At 35.4% G+C, this 13,071-nt stretch overlaps 2 protein-coding genes across 2 annotated transcripts; both read right to left on the minus strand.

The window, feature by feature from the left end:
* Positions 1-7,070, minus strand: LOC133873214 (uncharacterized). Its single transcript, XM_062310946.1, has 3 exons — positions 6,797-7,070; positions 1,121-1,368; positions 1-24 (listed from the first exon to the last, which is right to left on the minus strand). Exons 1-3 carry the CDS (start codon positions 7,068-7,070, stop codon positions 1-3), a joined length of 546 nt encoding a protein of 181 aa, XP_062166930.1.
* A 2,410-nt stretch (positions 7,071-9,480) lies between these two features.
* On the minus strand, positions 9,481-11,325 carry LOC133873215 (protein ALP1-like). The gene is made up of 5 exons (XM_062310947.1): positions 11,207-11,325; positions 11,006-11,010; positions 10,372-10,898; positions 10,051-10,282; positions 9,481-9,956 (listed from the first exon to the last, which is right to left on the minus strand). The coding sequence occupies exons 1-5, from the start codon at positions 11,323-11,325 to the stop codon at positions 9,481-9,483; spliced, it is 1,359 nt and encodes a 452-aa protein (XP_062166931.1).
* Positions 11,326-13,071: the final 1,746 nt, after the last annotated feature.

Genomic DNA, 13,071 nt, shown 5'->3' on the forward strand with positions numbered 1-13,071 from the left:
CTAGTGCATGGATTTTTGGAAAACCTAAAACAAAAACAAATATTGTGTGCTGTCAAACAGGGATAAGGATCATCTACAATTGAGCCGTCCAACCACTTATTCGGTTATGATTCGTGTGCGTCATACAAATGATCTCTCACGATCATCTTCTTAAATTCTTTCAAATTTGAACAAATAATTGTAAACGATAATCCGGTCAAACAAGAAAGCACCTTAGAGTATGCAAGGACCAATATTAAAATAAATAAATAAATTGAAAAACGAACTTGGTTTCACTTAAAAGCAGAATTTAAATGGCAGTCAAACAAAGATTTTTTTTTTTTTTTTGAACTAAGAACATACTTAAGAAAATAAATCCAATTTAAGGTCTCTCAGCCCAATCATAGATACGAGTAGATGGCATCATCAGAACCTTATCTTTTATGCTAAAAATAGCAAATAGAGGGACAACATACAATCATACATGCTCACAAAAAGAGAAAAGGAAAACTTTACTTACAATCTCTTATATTTTATCACTTTTAAAAAAAGGTATTCAAATTTTAAAAAGTGTTAATTTAGTGTATCAATCTTTTAATTTTTTCAATTTCAACCATCCGTTAGAATTTTCTGCTAAATTCTATTAAATTTCTAAAATACCCATTTGTTTATTTATTTTTTTTAAAAAAAATCATAAAGAATTCTAAATATTTAGGCATGAGTATTTTTGCAAATTATGTTAAATTCTTACCAATATCTCAATCCTATCAATTTTTTTGTTTTTTTTCCTAAAAAAAGAAGAAGCGGTATTTTGGGAATTTTGATATGATTTAAATTTTAATAGAAAATTCTAACGAATGGTTAAAATCAAAAAAAAAATTGAAATATGGATACCCTAAATTGAAAGTATTTTTTAAACTTTAGGTATTATTTTTCAAAAGTGATAAAAAAAAATAAAATCAGAGATTTTAAGTAAAGTTCTCCAAAAAAAAAAGAAAAACAAAGAAATAAAAGACAAAAAACATGCTTAGTATGTAAAACCTTATACAATGTTCATCATAGACTCATAGGAGGTGGAAAGTAACTGTGAATTATTTCATTTTTCTCAATTACTACCACCACAACCACCACCGCCACCAACACAACCACCTCCACCACCATCGTCGCCTCCACAACCACCATCATCACCGCCGCCACCGCCGCATTTGCGAGGTGTTTCAAAGTCATCATCAGAACAATAAAAGATGAGCATGTATATAATTGAGAGGGACATGATAATCAAGTCGAGCAAAAGTAGGCCACCCGAGCCTTCCAAGGCAACACCTGGATCATCGACATGGGCAACACCAACTAGATTGAGCACCAAAATCTCACCATTTGTGGAATTTCCTTCTCTTTGTAAGATTTTTAATAGCTCAATACTCAATAGTAGTGTGTGTATATATATATATATATATACACTCGAGTTTAAAACGTCTACTCGACGATTGAAATTTCTAGCCAAGTTCATCCAAAAAAAGAAAAAAGAAATTTATAGCCACACGATTTCTGATAATTTTCCTTGAAATTTCTTCTGTTCAATAGGGTCCACGTATTTCCACATGACATTATTCATTGAAATTTTTATGTAAGACAATTTATGTGATAAAAATACTGTACGTGAATGATTAATTTTTGCAGATATAAATAGATATTTCAGCGATCGACAAAATAAATTATCCATAAGATAAGACCAAGTAATTAATTAAGTTAGAACCACAAGTTTTGGACTACCAATCTCAACAAGTCAAGAACTTTCGCAATCTTTATACAAGTCAAGCCCTTTGTGCAAAGCATTGTCATGAAAACATTAGCCACCGTGTTTCTAATTTGATGAAATTAAGGTCAATGCTTTGAATATTGTAAATTTAAAAATATAGTTTTGCCTAGAGGTGAAAAGGCTGTTGGTAAAATTTAATAACTGCCTTAGACAGTTAGCAGTTATTTAACAACCGTTAGCTGGTTAGCGATTATTTAACTTACAACCATACCGCTAACCCTTTTACTAGATTGGGCCTGTTTTTTGGGTTAGAAGCCAGGGATAAACAAACGATAATGATTGGATTTGCCTTGTGAATCACTGCTTGTTGTTTAGCCACTTTGTTTTTGGTTGTTGACTAGCTTGATATGATTTTTGCTCCTATATATATATATATGCTGCTTTCCATAACAACAGGATTTCTTTATTGCTTTCCTTACCACATAAAGCACCAGAAGTTGCAGGTATCGGCCTCATAAATAGCAGCCCTAAAATCGCATGTTTGGGGGATTCGACTGAAGGCGGACACTGCTCTATCTCTCTTGATCTATTTTCCTTTTGGAAAGATTGATCAATGACTTCATCTTTTCTTTCTTAGCTCGTACTTCTTATTCTCTGACGACTTTTGCTTTAGGCCGATTGTTCTTGCCGAGGCGCGCGGCAGACCACGTTGGAAGACGTAGAAGGTGAACTAGTACTTGGAGGCCTTGTCCATGAATATGGAATAATTTTATTCAACCCGTTCACGATCTGCTTGCCTAGGTGGGCTGACGCCGCTTCTCCGGTAGCGGTAGTGATTTGCTATGGGAGTGCTTGAGAGAGAGAGATAATGAGATTGAGATGTGTGTGAAGTTGGGTAGGAAGGAAAAAATAAGATGGTATAAACCCTAGACGTGAAACGATTTTGCTTTGTATATATAAAAATTTAATATATATATATATATATATATATATATATATATATATATATTAAGCGGTTAACGATTATAATCACTAATCGCCTACTCTAAAATTGCTAACCGCCCGACCCTAGGTAGTTATTGATTTTTCCAAACCACTTTTAAAGGCAATTTAAGCGATTAGCAGGCAGTTAATAACCGCCCGCCTTTTTAGCCCTAATCAACTTATGCGCCTCATATATATATAAAGTGGTCATGGTTGAGCACATCCCGGTTGTGGCCATGGCCGTGGCCGGTGGTAGTGCCCAGCCATGACCACATGGCTGGGTTGGGTGACATAACCCAGGATGAGCTACTTTTTTGGGTTTTTTTTTTTTTTTTTTTTTAATATATTTTTTTAATTTTTTTTGCTTTTTAGTTTTGTTGAATTTCTTAAACAGAACCACCTATGTACTTATTTTACCAATTAATTTTTGGATCAGCCCTGGTTAAACAAAAACAACGAATATTAATTGACAGTGTCATATCAACAAAGTAAGATAAACGTGTAGTATATAACATTATTATTTTCTTAAGCCAAATCATTTTTGAAAAAATAAAGACGCATTTCTGTGTGCGTGTGATCAACCAACAAACCAAAATATAAAATGCGGAAAGTAAAAAACACAGATATTTTGGTGATGAAATTGAAATTCTTTGTACCAAAGAGAAAAACCCTTCCGGGACAGCCAAATCCAGACAATCTACAATTCAAAAGAAAAAGCTAGTAAAAAATTAAGACTCCTAAGTGTGTGTGTAATCAACCAAACATGTAACCAAAATATGAAATGCGAAAAATAAAGAACACATATATTTTGGACTTAGAATGCTAAGATTCATCATAAAAAAATCCCATCTAATATCCCCACTTTATCGATCAAAAGCAAGAATACTCATATACCACAAAACAACAATTAAGTCCCATGAAAATTTACGAAAGTCTCTGATTTAACAAATAACTCAAGATCGAACCCTCCAAAAAGAAAAGAAAAGAAAAGAAAAGAAAACAAACAAATAAACCAAAGACTAGAGAATCAAAAGGTGAGGGACTCTCGCAAGCCTGCCGTCCTTGTCCCTTTCTCTCTCATAAAACAACAATTAACCTAATGAGGGGGGAGGGGGGGAGCGGTAGGGGCCATGGGCCCCCTCAACTTTTAAGAAAAAAAAATTAAGGTGAAAAAAATAAAATAAAATTATAAGGTTTTTTTTGCCTATTGGTTCATAGCGAGAAATTTTTTGGCCCATTGGCCCATTCCCTTTTATGATCTCTTCAATTAATTATGTAAATCTCATTTGAAACGATAGTTTCTTTATCAAAACTTTTTCCTTATATTTCACGGGTATCAACAGACATGTTTGAGAATGGTAACAATGGAAGGAGCTTTACAAAGTTACATATGTTTTGTTCAAAGTAAATGAAAAAGGTTTAGTAAAGTAGTGCATTGGAAGAAGACAGGTGTGGACTCGAGAAGTCACATCTGGCAAAGCTCAATTTCCTAAGGATGTGTAGCAAAGATAACGTAAAATGAGGATTCATTTCAATATAGCTAGATGACATTAGAAACGTCTAGAAGATATGCATGCGTTTCATTTGTTTTGTGTTGCGTTTAGCAGAATGTGCTTTGTGTAAAATTTAGAGTTTTTTGTATAACAAATAGTGGGCTACTGTGTTAGTTAGAGTGTGTTGTTCTAATAAAAGGAGCAAGGGAGTGTTAGCTTTAAGAGCCATGTCATTCAAGTAAAGCCTTGCGAGAACACCGAGAAACATACAATTCATCCAACTAAAATTTCTCAATTTTAAACAGCAATTTTCTTTACTTTTTTTTTTTTTTTTTCAAAAAACTTTCTTTTCAATTTTGCTTGTTGATTTTAATTTGAAGGGAATAATAAAAATATAAAAATTAGGTTATGTTTAATTTACTTAAAATTTGGCTTTATATATATATATATATATATATATATATATATTCATACTTTAACCCTTCAAAAAAAAAAAAAAAAAATTTGGCTCCCTCCCATTAAAATGTCTGGTTCCATATTATTTATTAACCCATAAAATTTTACAAAACTACTAACCGCTTCGGTAGAGCCGGTTACTTAATATTTTCAACTGATACCAAATCAAGAAGTAAGGGAAAAACAGGAAGTAGTGTAAATCAGGAAGTAAGAAACATCATGTGGGCTCAATTAGGAGACTTTTCTCATATGAAGAAAGCCAAGGAGCTGCTGGAGAGGACATGCGTGGGACCAAGAAAGAAGAAAAAGAAGAAATGGAAGAAGAGAAGAAAGAAGAAAAGAAAGGTGCAGCGCCGCATGCAATGCAGAGAAAAGAAAGGAAAAAAGAAGAGAAAAGCGGCGTGGTCAAAGTTTTTTTAATAGGATATTTGTACTTTGTCATGTATTTTAATAGGATAAGTGGCTAAATTTTTAGTTAAGTTTATGGGTGAAGTTTAGTATATTTTTTTTTTTATGGTTCTTGAGATTATGTTTAATGTTTTTCAATGTTTAATGATCGAATGTTGGGGATGATTTTAAATTTGTGAAAGATTTCACGTTGACTAGTTTTTGATTCATTATTATTTTTGTTTATATCAAATACTTACTTTTTGTTTGATTTGCTTTGATTCGAATTTATAGTGAATGCTTAATCTCTCTTAACATGTCATTAAAATCAAATTTTTATCAACTCATGTTCAATCTATATTTTTTTTCCCGCTTAATTGTTTTATCTTCCAACTAAAAGAGTTGATTCTATACCTAGTTGAGAAAAAAATAAATAATATATGTTTCAAGAATACGTAATAGATTGCTAGGTAGATCACTGAAGCCTTACTATTTTCTATTAATTTCCTCAAATCTCACTTTTATTAATTTAGTTTGGTAATTTAATTTTAGTTTACCTCTGGTTCTTTTTATCTTGATAGTTTATTACTTTTATAATTTATTTTGTTTAGATTAATTGCATGTTTAATTTTATTTTTATTTCTAATCAACTACATTTTTTTTGAATTAGATTAGGACTAATTTAGTTAGATTTGGTTAGTGTTTCTACTATTTAGGGGTGTAAACGAGCTGAGCTACTCGTGAGTTTACTCGAAATCGGCTAAAATAAACTCGACTCATGCTCGAATTAATTATTAAATGAGCTACTCGTGAACACGAAATTAGGCTCGATTATTAAACGATGCAAACTCGTATAAACTCGGTTTGACTAGATTAAAGCTCGTAAACCCGCTCGTATAAGGATCGACTCAGATATATATATATATATATATAAAATGATAATAATAATAATAATAATTTATATATTAATTTCTCAATACATAACTTATTTTTATAATATAGTATATTAATAATAATAAAAAATATAGTATATGTAAGCATAAATTAAGTAACAAATAACAATGATCATTAGTCAATATATATTACACTAGTCTCTATGAATTCTATCTTGCGCTTGCAAAGCTATACTTCGATACAGTTCGTGCGCTTTCGAATACAATTAAAGTTTCACAACAAAAAGACAGCATACATGCTTAGCAAAACCTTATACAATATTCCTCGCATACTCACAGAAGGTAGAAAGTAACAATGAATTATCTCAATTTTTTTTTTTTTTTTAACTAAGAACAATGCCCCATAGAGTGTGCAAGGACCAATATTAAAATAAATAAATAAATTGAAAAAGGAGCTTGGTTTCACTTAAAAGCAGAATTTAAATGGCAGTCAAACATAGATTTTCTATTTTTAACTAAGAACATACATAAGCAAATATATCCAATTTAAGGTCTCTTAGCGCAATCAAATATATGAGCAGATGGCATTATCAAAACCTTATTTTTTATGCTAAAAATATCAAATAAAGAAGACAGCATACATGCTCACAAAAAGAAAGACAGAAAGAAAAGGCAGCAAACATGCTTAGCAAAACCTTATACAATATTGTTCGTCATTGACTTACAGGAGATGAAAAGAAACAGTGAATTATCTTATTTTTCTTAACAACCAACACCGCCACCGCCACCGCCACCACCACCGCCACCACAAGCACCACCACCACCGCCACCGCCACCACAAGCACCACCACCACCGCCACCACCACAGGCACCACCACCAATACCGGCACCACCACAGGCACCACCACCGCCACCAAGGTCACCACCACCAGTACCACCATGACCACCGCCGTGGCGGTTGCGAAATATTCCATCAGCACAAGAAAAGATGAACATGGATATAATTGAGAGAGACATGATAATCAAGCCGAGCAAAAGTAGGCCACCCGAGCCCTCTAATGCAATACCTGGATCATCAACATGAGCAGCACTAACTAGAGCACCAAAATCTCTCACCATTTGTAGAATTTCCTTTGCTTTAATTTCTAAGATTTTTAATAGCTCAATACTTAATAGTAGTGTACGTATATATATTCTCAAGTTTAGAAACGTCTACTTGACGAGCGACAAGTCTTTGGTTGAAATTTATAGCCAAGTTCATCCAAAAAAAGAAAAATGAAATTTATAGCCACACGACTTCAATCTGATGACAAGAAGGAAGGAGGCCGAAGTTTCCTTAATTGAAATTTCTTCTGTTCCTTCGGATCCACGTATCTCCACATGACATTCTTCATTGAAATTTTTATGTAAGACAAGCTTTTGTGATAAAAATACTGTACGTGATTGATTAATTTCTGTAGATATATATAACTGGATATTTCAGCAATCGACAAAACAAATCATCCATAAGATAAGACCAAGTAATTAATTAAGCTAGAACCACAAGTTTTGGACTACCAATCTCAACAAGTCAAGAACTTTCGCAATCTTTATACAAGTCAAGCCCCTTGTGGCTGTTAGAATATATAGAAAATATATTATATTTTTCATATATTCTATATTTGGTTGATATTGTAATATTCTCTATTTATTGGTTAATTGTAATCAAATCATGGGAATTTGATTACCATATTTGATGGGGATTTGATTACCATATTTGTATTCACTCTAAACCCTATAAATAGGGACTTTTGTATTGTAGACAATCAAGCAATAAGAGCATAATGTAGTCCATTATATGTTTCCGCTTTCTCTCTTCCTCTCTCTCTAGCTCTTACGTAAAATTTCTTGTCTCTTTTATATTATTTCCGCTATTTTTCTCTTTAGTTTTCCATCTTGTTGTGTTTTCTTTCATGGTATTAAAGCTGTAGGCTAACGTGAGTGTTCGATCCAATGGTCTTGTTAATTTTTCGTTTCCTCTTATGTCTGTTGCTTCTTTTATCTCTATGTTTTTCTTATGCTTCTCTTGTTATTTGTCTATGATTTCACTATGTTTTCTTTCTAAGGGTCCTGTGAATTTTTTGCTCTTGTTCTGTTTTCCACTCTTCTCCTTGATAGTCTGCAAATCTCATCATCATAGAATTTGCATACTTGAATTTGCCAAAAAAAAAAAAAAAAAGAGGGACAAATCTCACTCTCCACGACAGCAGAACTTGTAGATTCATGGCAGAACCAAGTCTCCAGTCCAGTCCGATCCTTGACCAGCTCCTGCCCAATCCGATCAGCGCCCAGAGGCTCAGCCCAGTCCGATCCACTCCAGCCCCACTACAATCCCTTATGTTCTCTGGCAGTTCAGTTGCTAACTTCCAGGAAAGCCCTTTGGGTGGTCTTCGTTTGGATCATTGCACATGATAGGAGTACTGAGTATACGTGGTTAGAAGCCGAGATGGGTGATCTTCTTCAGTTCGTTTGGAAGGTTTGGATTTTCAAACCTTTTCTTTTAACTTTAGATATCGTTGATTTGTTGGTAGCAAAATGGAAGAAGAAGAAGAAAAAAAGAAAAACAATCAAAAGAGGCCAAGAGCTCGTTTGGTAAACCGATTTTTTGTTTTTGTGTTTGAGAATTGTTTTCGAGAACAAAAACAAAAAATCGTTTTTGTTGTTTTTTCGTTAAAAAAGTGTTTGGCAAATTGTTTTCGAAAACAGTTTTATAAAACAGAAAACAGTGGTTAATACGTTTGTACAGTTGTTTGCAAAACAGTTTTCATTTAAGAAGAAAATAGAAAACTGTTTGGCATTTCTTAATGTATTTTTTGTTTTCAATTTTTTGTTTTCACCATTTATTTAGTGATTTCCAAATAAAATTTTGTCAAATTTATGTCATTAGACTTGATAGCCTAAATGAGAATAGTATATTGTCAAAACTCTTTTACACTATTTTTGTTAAAAATTATTCATGATGTATGCTCTATTTAGGTGGCCAACAAGAGGTCATTTTTAATAACCAAACTTATCCACTTTCCTGGATGAAGATAGTAATGAACTAAGAACTTAACATTTAAAATATGATCCACGGGCCACAGTCATTCATACTATCATGTGTGTCCCATATTTTTGGATTAACCTGCCTAATAAAATTAAATTGATAAACCATAACCCATTGTCCCACCTGCTTCTAATAATAACATTAGGAATTCCTCATACAGTCATGAAAGATACAAGATTATAAAAGAATTGGAACAAAAATCTCCAAACAAATATCTCAAACCAGGTTTGAGATGGACACTCATGTGTCTTTCAATAATAGAAATAATCCATTTACCTAAATACTAAAGAAGTTGAGGGAATAAAAATTACAAATAACACAAAACATTAGCCTCAATACTTAGTACTAATAATTTCAAGTAGTGTCGTTCCCATTACATAAGCTGCATAAACGTGATAGATATTAAACTAGTTAAACATAACTGACTCCAAAAGTCATGCACATCTAATCATTTCGATGCTGCCACATAAGTTGTGCAATGCTCTCCCTCAAGACGGCCATCTCATGCCCGACTGAATCTGATAGGTTCTGAAGGTTTCTTCCATGCCTCGAACTGGACCCACCAACACTTTCATAATCGTCCGTACGCACATCTTCATTCTCCCAATGGGTAAATAAATGATCATCATCCGCAGCCATTCGAATGAAGTTATGCACGGCACAACAATCTGTAACAATTGTCGGTTGCTTACTTGTTTTATATGATGCCATAACTATCAATATTTTAAAACGAGCTTTCAATACACCGAAACATCGCTTTATAACATTCCGCAGAGATGAGTGCCTGTGATTGAATAGCTCCTTATAACCTCTAGGGGTGCCTGTTGCTCGGAACTCTTCCAAGTGATATCGTTCTCCACGAAATGGTCTCATAAAACCTTTGGCTTGCGGGTAGCCCGAGTCCATCAAATAGTAATGACCTACATGATGGTAAATTATATATAAGCGTTTGTGACCATCTAAGTATGTGGATAAATATCTAAAAAATTAATGCAAATTTAGCATTTTAAATACTTTCCGGTGCCCAAGGGAATTTGTTCTTCACGTTACCAAGCGCATTCAGAAACACACGTGAGTCATTCGCGGTCCCTTCCCACCCAGCATACACAAAGGTGAATTTCATGTCAAAGTCACAGCAACACATTACATTCTGTGTTATAATCGACTTCCTTCCCCTAAAAGCGGTTTGCCTCGATGTAGGAGCATGCGCTTTGATGTGTGTCCCATCGATCGTACCGATAGCATGCTACAATCACAACACAACAAGTATATATGATCTTTAAATAATGGGTACAACAATCGAGTTAATATGGAAACGGGTAAATATACAATTACCTTGAACCACGGGTAATATTTACTTGAGTTACTAACAAATGGATGCACTCCAATAGTCTGTGTCGGTCGTATGATATGTTTTCCTAGCTTGCTAAAGGCTCGAATAGTCTGCCTAAATTTACGTTGAACTGTCTCCAAGGAGTGCTGGAAACGATCAGCTGCAACTCTCATTCCCACACCATGACCAAGTATAAACAGTGTGATACCAACGGCCTCTTCAACAGTGACTAATTTAGTATCTTCAGCGTAGTTCAATTCCCTTAAACGGGCACACAAGCTTCTAAATGCACCCTTATACATTCGAAACATGTCATGACAGTTTGCAGGGTTGCCTTCCAGTTGCTCATTGATATAGGCTGCTCCAGTTAATATGGATGTGCGCTGAGGCTCCCTAGGCCTATAGTTCATAACAATCACTATCAGATCAAGCATTTCACGCATTTCGGTCTCCTCATCGGAGGAATCACTATCGGTATCCAAAATGTTATCTAAATCCATAAGAATATTGGCCCAAAAGTTGCCTCCACCTACAAACCATAATAGCGTAAAAGCATGTCATACATATAAACCAACAACATTATTCATGGAAAACTCACAACTAAATATAATATAATAGAGTAGAAGCATAAGTTACCCTTACTTCATATAGTAAAAGCACAACAAGCTTCATAAGTTGCATATAGGATATCATAAGTCAATGCGTTTTACATCATTAAGTAATAGCATTTTTCATGGAAAAGAAAAACTTAATACTAAATAATATCCTGTCACATTGCACCTTAACCACACCACAAAACAACTCCATAAGATGACAACAATCTACAGTGAGGCTAACCACTCAACACGATGCTCAGGTGGCATCGTAGCAAACACAATCCTCCACCAATCTTCCTTGAAGGTCTGCACCGCCTTCAAATAAGTGGTGCTCGAGATAGGTGGATCCAATTCTGACATAATGGCCATGCAACCTTTTATCGAGCAAGGGTCAGGTGCAACGTTGCTGCTCCCCATTTGTTGTTCCTCAATATTCTTAAGTCTTTCTTGCTTTTTATTATTGATATAGGACCGACTCTGACACGACTCCTCCATAGCGGCCAAGGTTGCGTGAAGCTGTTCTGACACATTTTGCCTTTTTTTCCTCCCAGATCTTGGTGGTGCAGTACTTCCAGAACGCTTTCCAGAGTGGTTTCTTCCATTGCCATTCGCAGAGGGTGGGGTGTCAACATCAACAAGCTCTTCATCAGCATCCAAATCCACGTGGACACCACCGTTTAGTAGCGCTTCATATAGATGTCTCTCATCCTCAGAGTTGGGTGGGTCTTGTGTAGATGCATGTTGCAACACGCCAGTTGCTGTGGTCTTATTGAATATAATCCCCAATAGATTGTAGTTTGCACATCCTTTGGTCTTAAACTGCGTCGCAATAGGGTTAACCTAAAATAGGAAAATAAATAATCAAGCGCCTGAATGCACATATCATAAGCTTCCTATATTACCGCAGGGTTAAGAATTTACCAAGAGATGCCTTGCCCAAGCATCTTCATCAGCAGTGACCGTGCCTTTTTCAGGATCCCAACCGAATCCAGTCGGTTCATTCAAAAGGGTCGAGAAGCTACGGTGTTTCATGCGAAGCCTATTAAACTTTCCCTTTATCTGTTTGTGCGTCATACGTGGATTTACTTTTGCTCTTTTGTTGAATTCATCCGTAATCTTACGCCATTGGATTTTGGAAAATCCCACACTGTCAGATGTTCCCTTGTTAACCTCCTCAACCAAGATGTCAATTAAAATCTTTTCAACATGGGGTGGCAGAAATCTGATCATTAGCGGCCAGCGCATAGTGGCCGCAAATGATAAAATTATTAGCGGCAAGATACAACTCGCCGCAAATAGTTGCCACTATTTGTAAACTATTAGCGGCCAACTAATTGTGGCCGCTAAAAATGGACGCTAATACACAAAAATATTAATATTTGCGTCGAAATTCAGGTTGCCGGTAATAAGTGGCCGCTAATAACTTGGCGGGAATTTGCAGGAAATTCCGGGAAGCTATTAGCGGTTAGATAAGTGGCCGCAAATAATTTCTTGATGTCGATATGTGTTAGTTTGTAATTGGCCACATTCTGTTGGACAAAATCACTTCTTTATAATGATGCTTTTTAACAGGGATTCCGCTATTCAGAGTGCTTCCAGAAGATTTTGTACAATCCTTAAGTCAGAAAAATCTGGTTCCCTGCCAGTCGTCCGGACGACGTGATACATCGTCCAGACGCCCAACTGTCCAAAGCATCATCCGTCCGGACGACAAGAACTTTTTGTCCGGACCTTCCTTTGTGTCGAGAAGCTTCGAACTGTTCTAGCTTGCATCCGTCCGGATGTTTCAGCAGCACGTCCGGACGACACTCAGTGTTTGACCAGCTAGAAGATTTCTTTCCAAAAGACAGCTATGGGAAGTTTACTGCAACCGTCCGGACGATGTGGAATCTCATCTGGACGCACTCATCTATAAGGCAAGTATCGCATTCACAATCCAGACATCCGGACGCTAGTCAGCATGGTCCGGACTCCCGAGCATCAGATATGGAAATTGCATGCATTAGATCAACCATCCGCATGACTATTCCCTTGGTCCGAACGCGTGAAGCCTTGATATGGAAATTACTTGCAGCGGAAGTGCTACCGTCTGGACGACATGGCAAC

The sequence above is a fragment of the Alnus glutinosa genome, chromosome 7 (genome assembly GCF_958979055.1).
Source record: "Alnus glutinosa chromosome 7, dhAlnGlut1.1, whole genome shotgun sequence".
Lineage (NCBI taxonomy): Eukaryota > Viridiplantae > Streptophyta > Magnoliopsida > Fagales > Betulaceae > Alnus > Alnus glutinosa.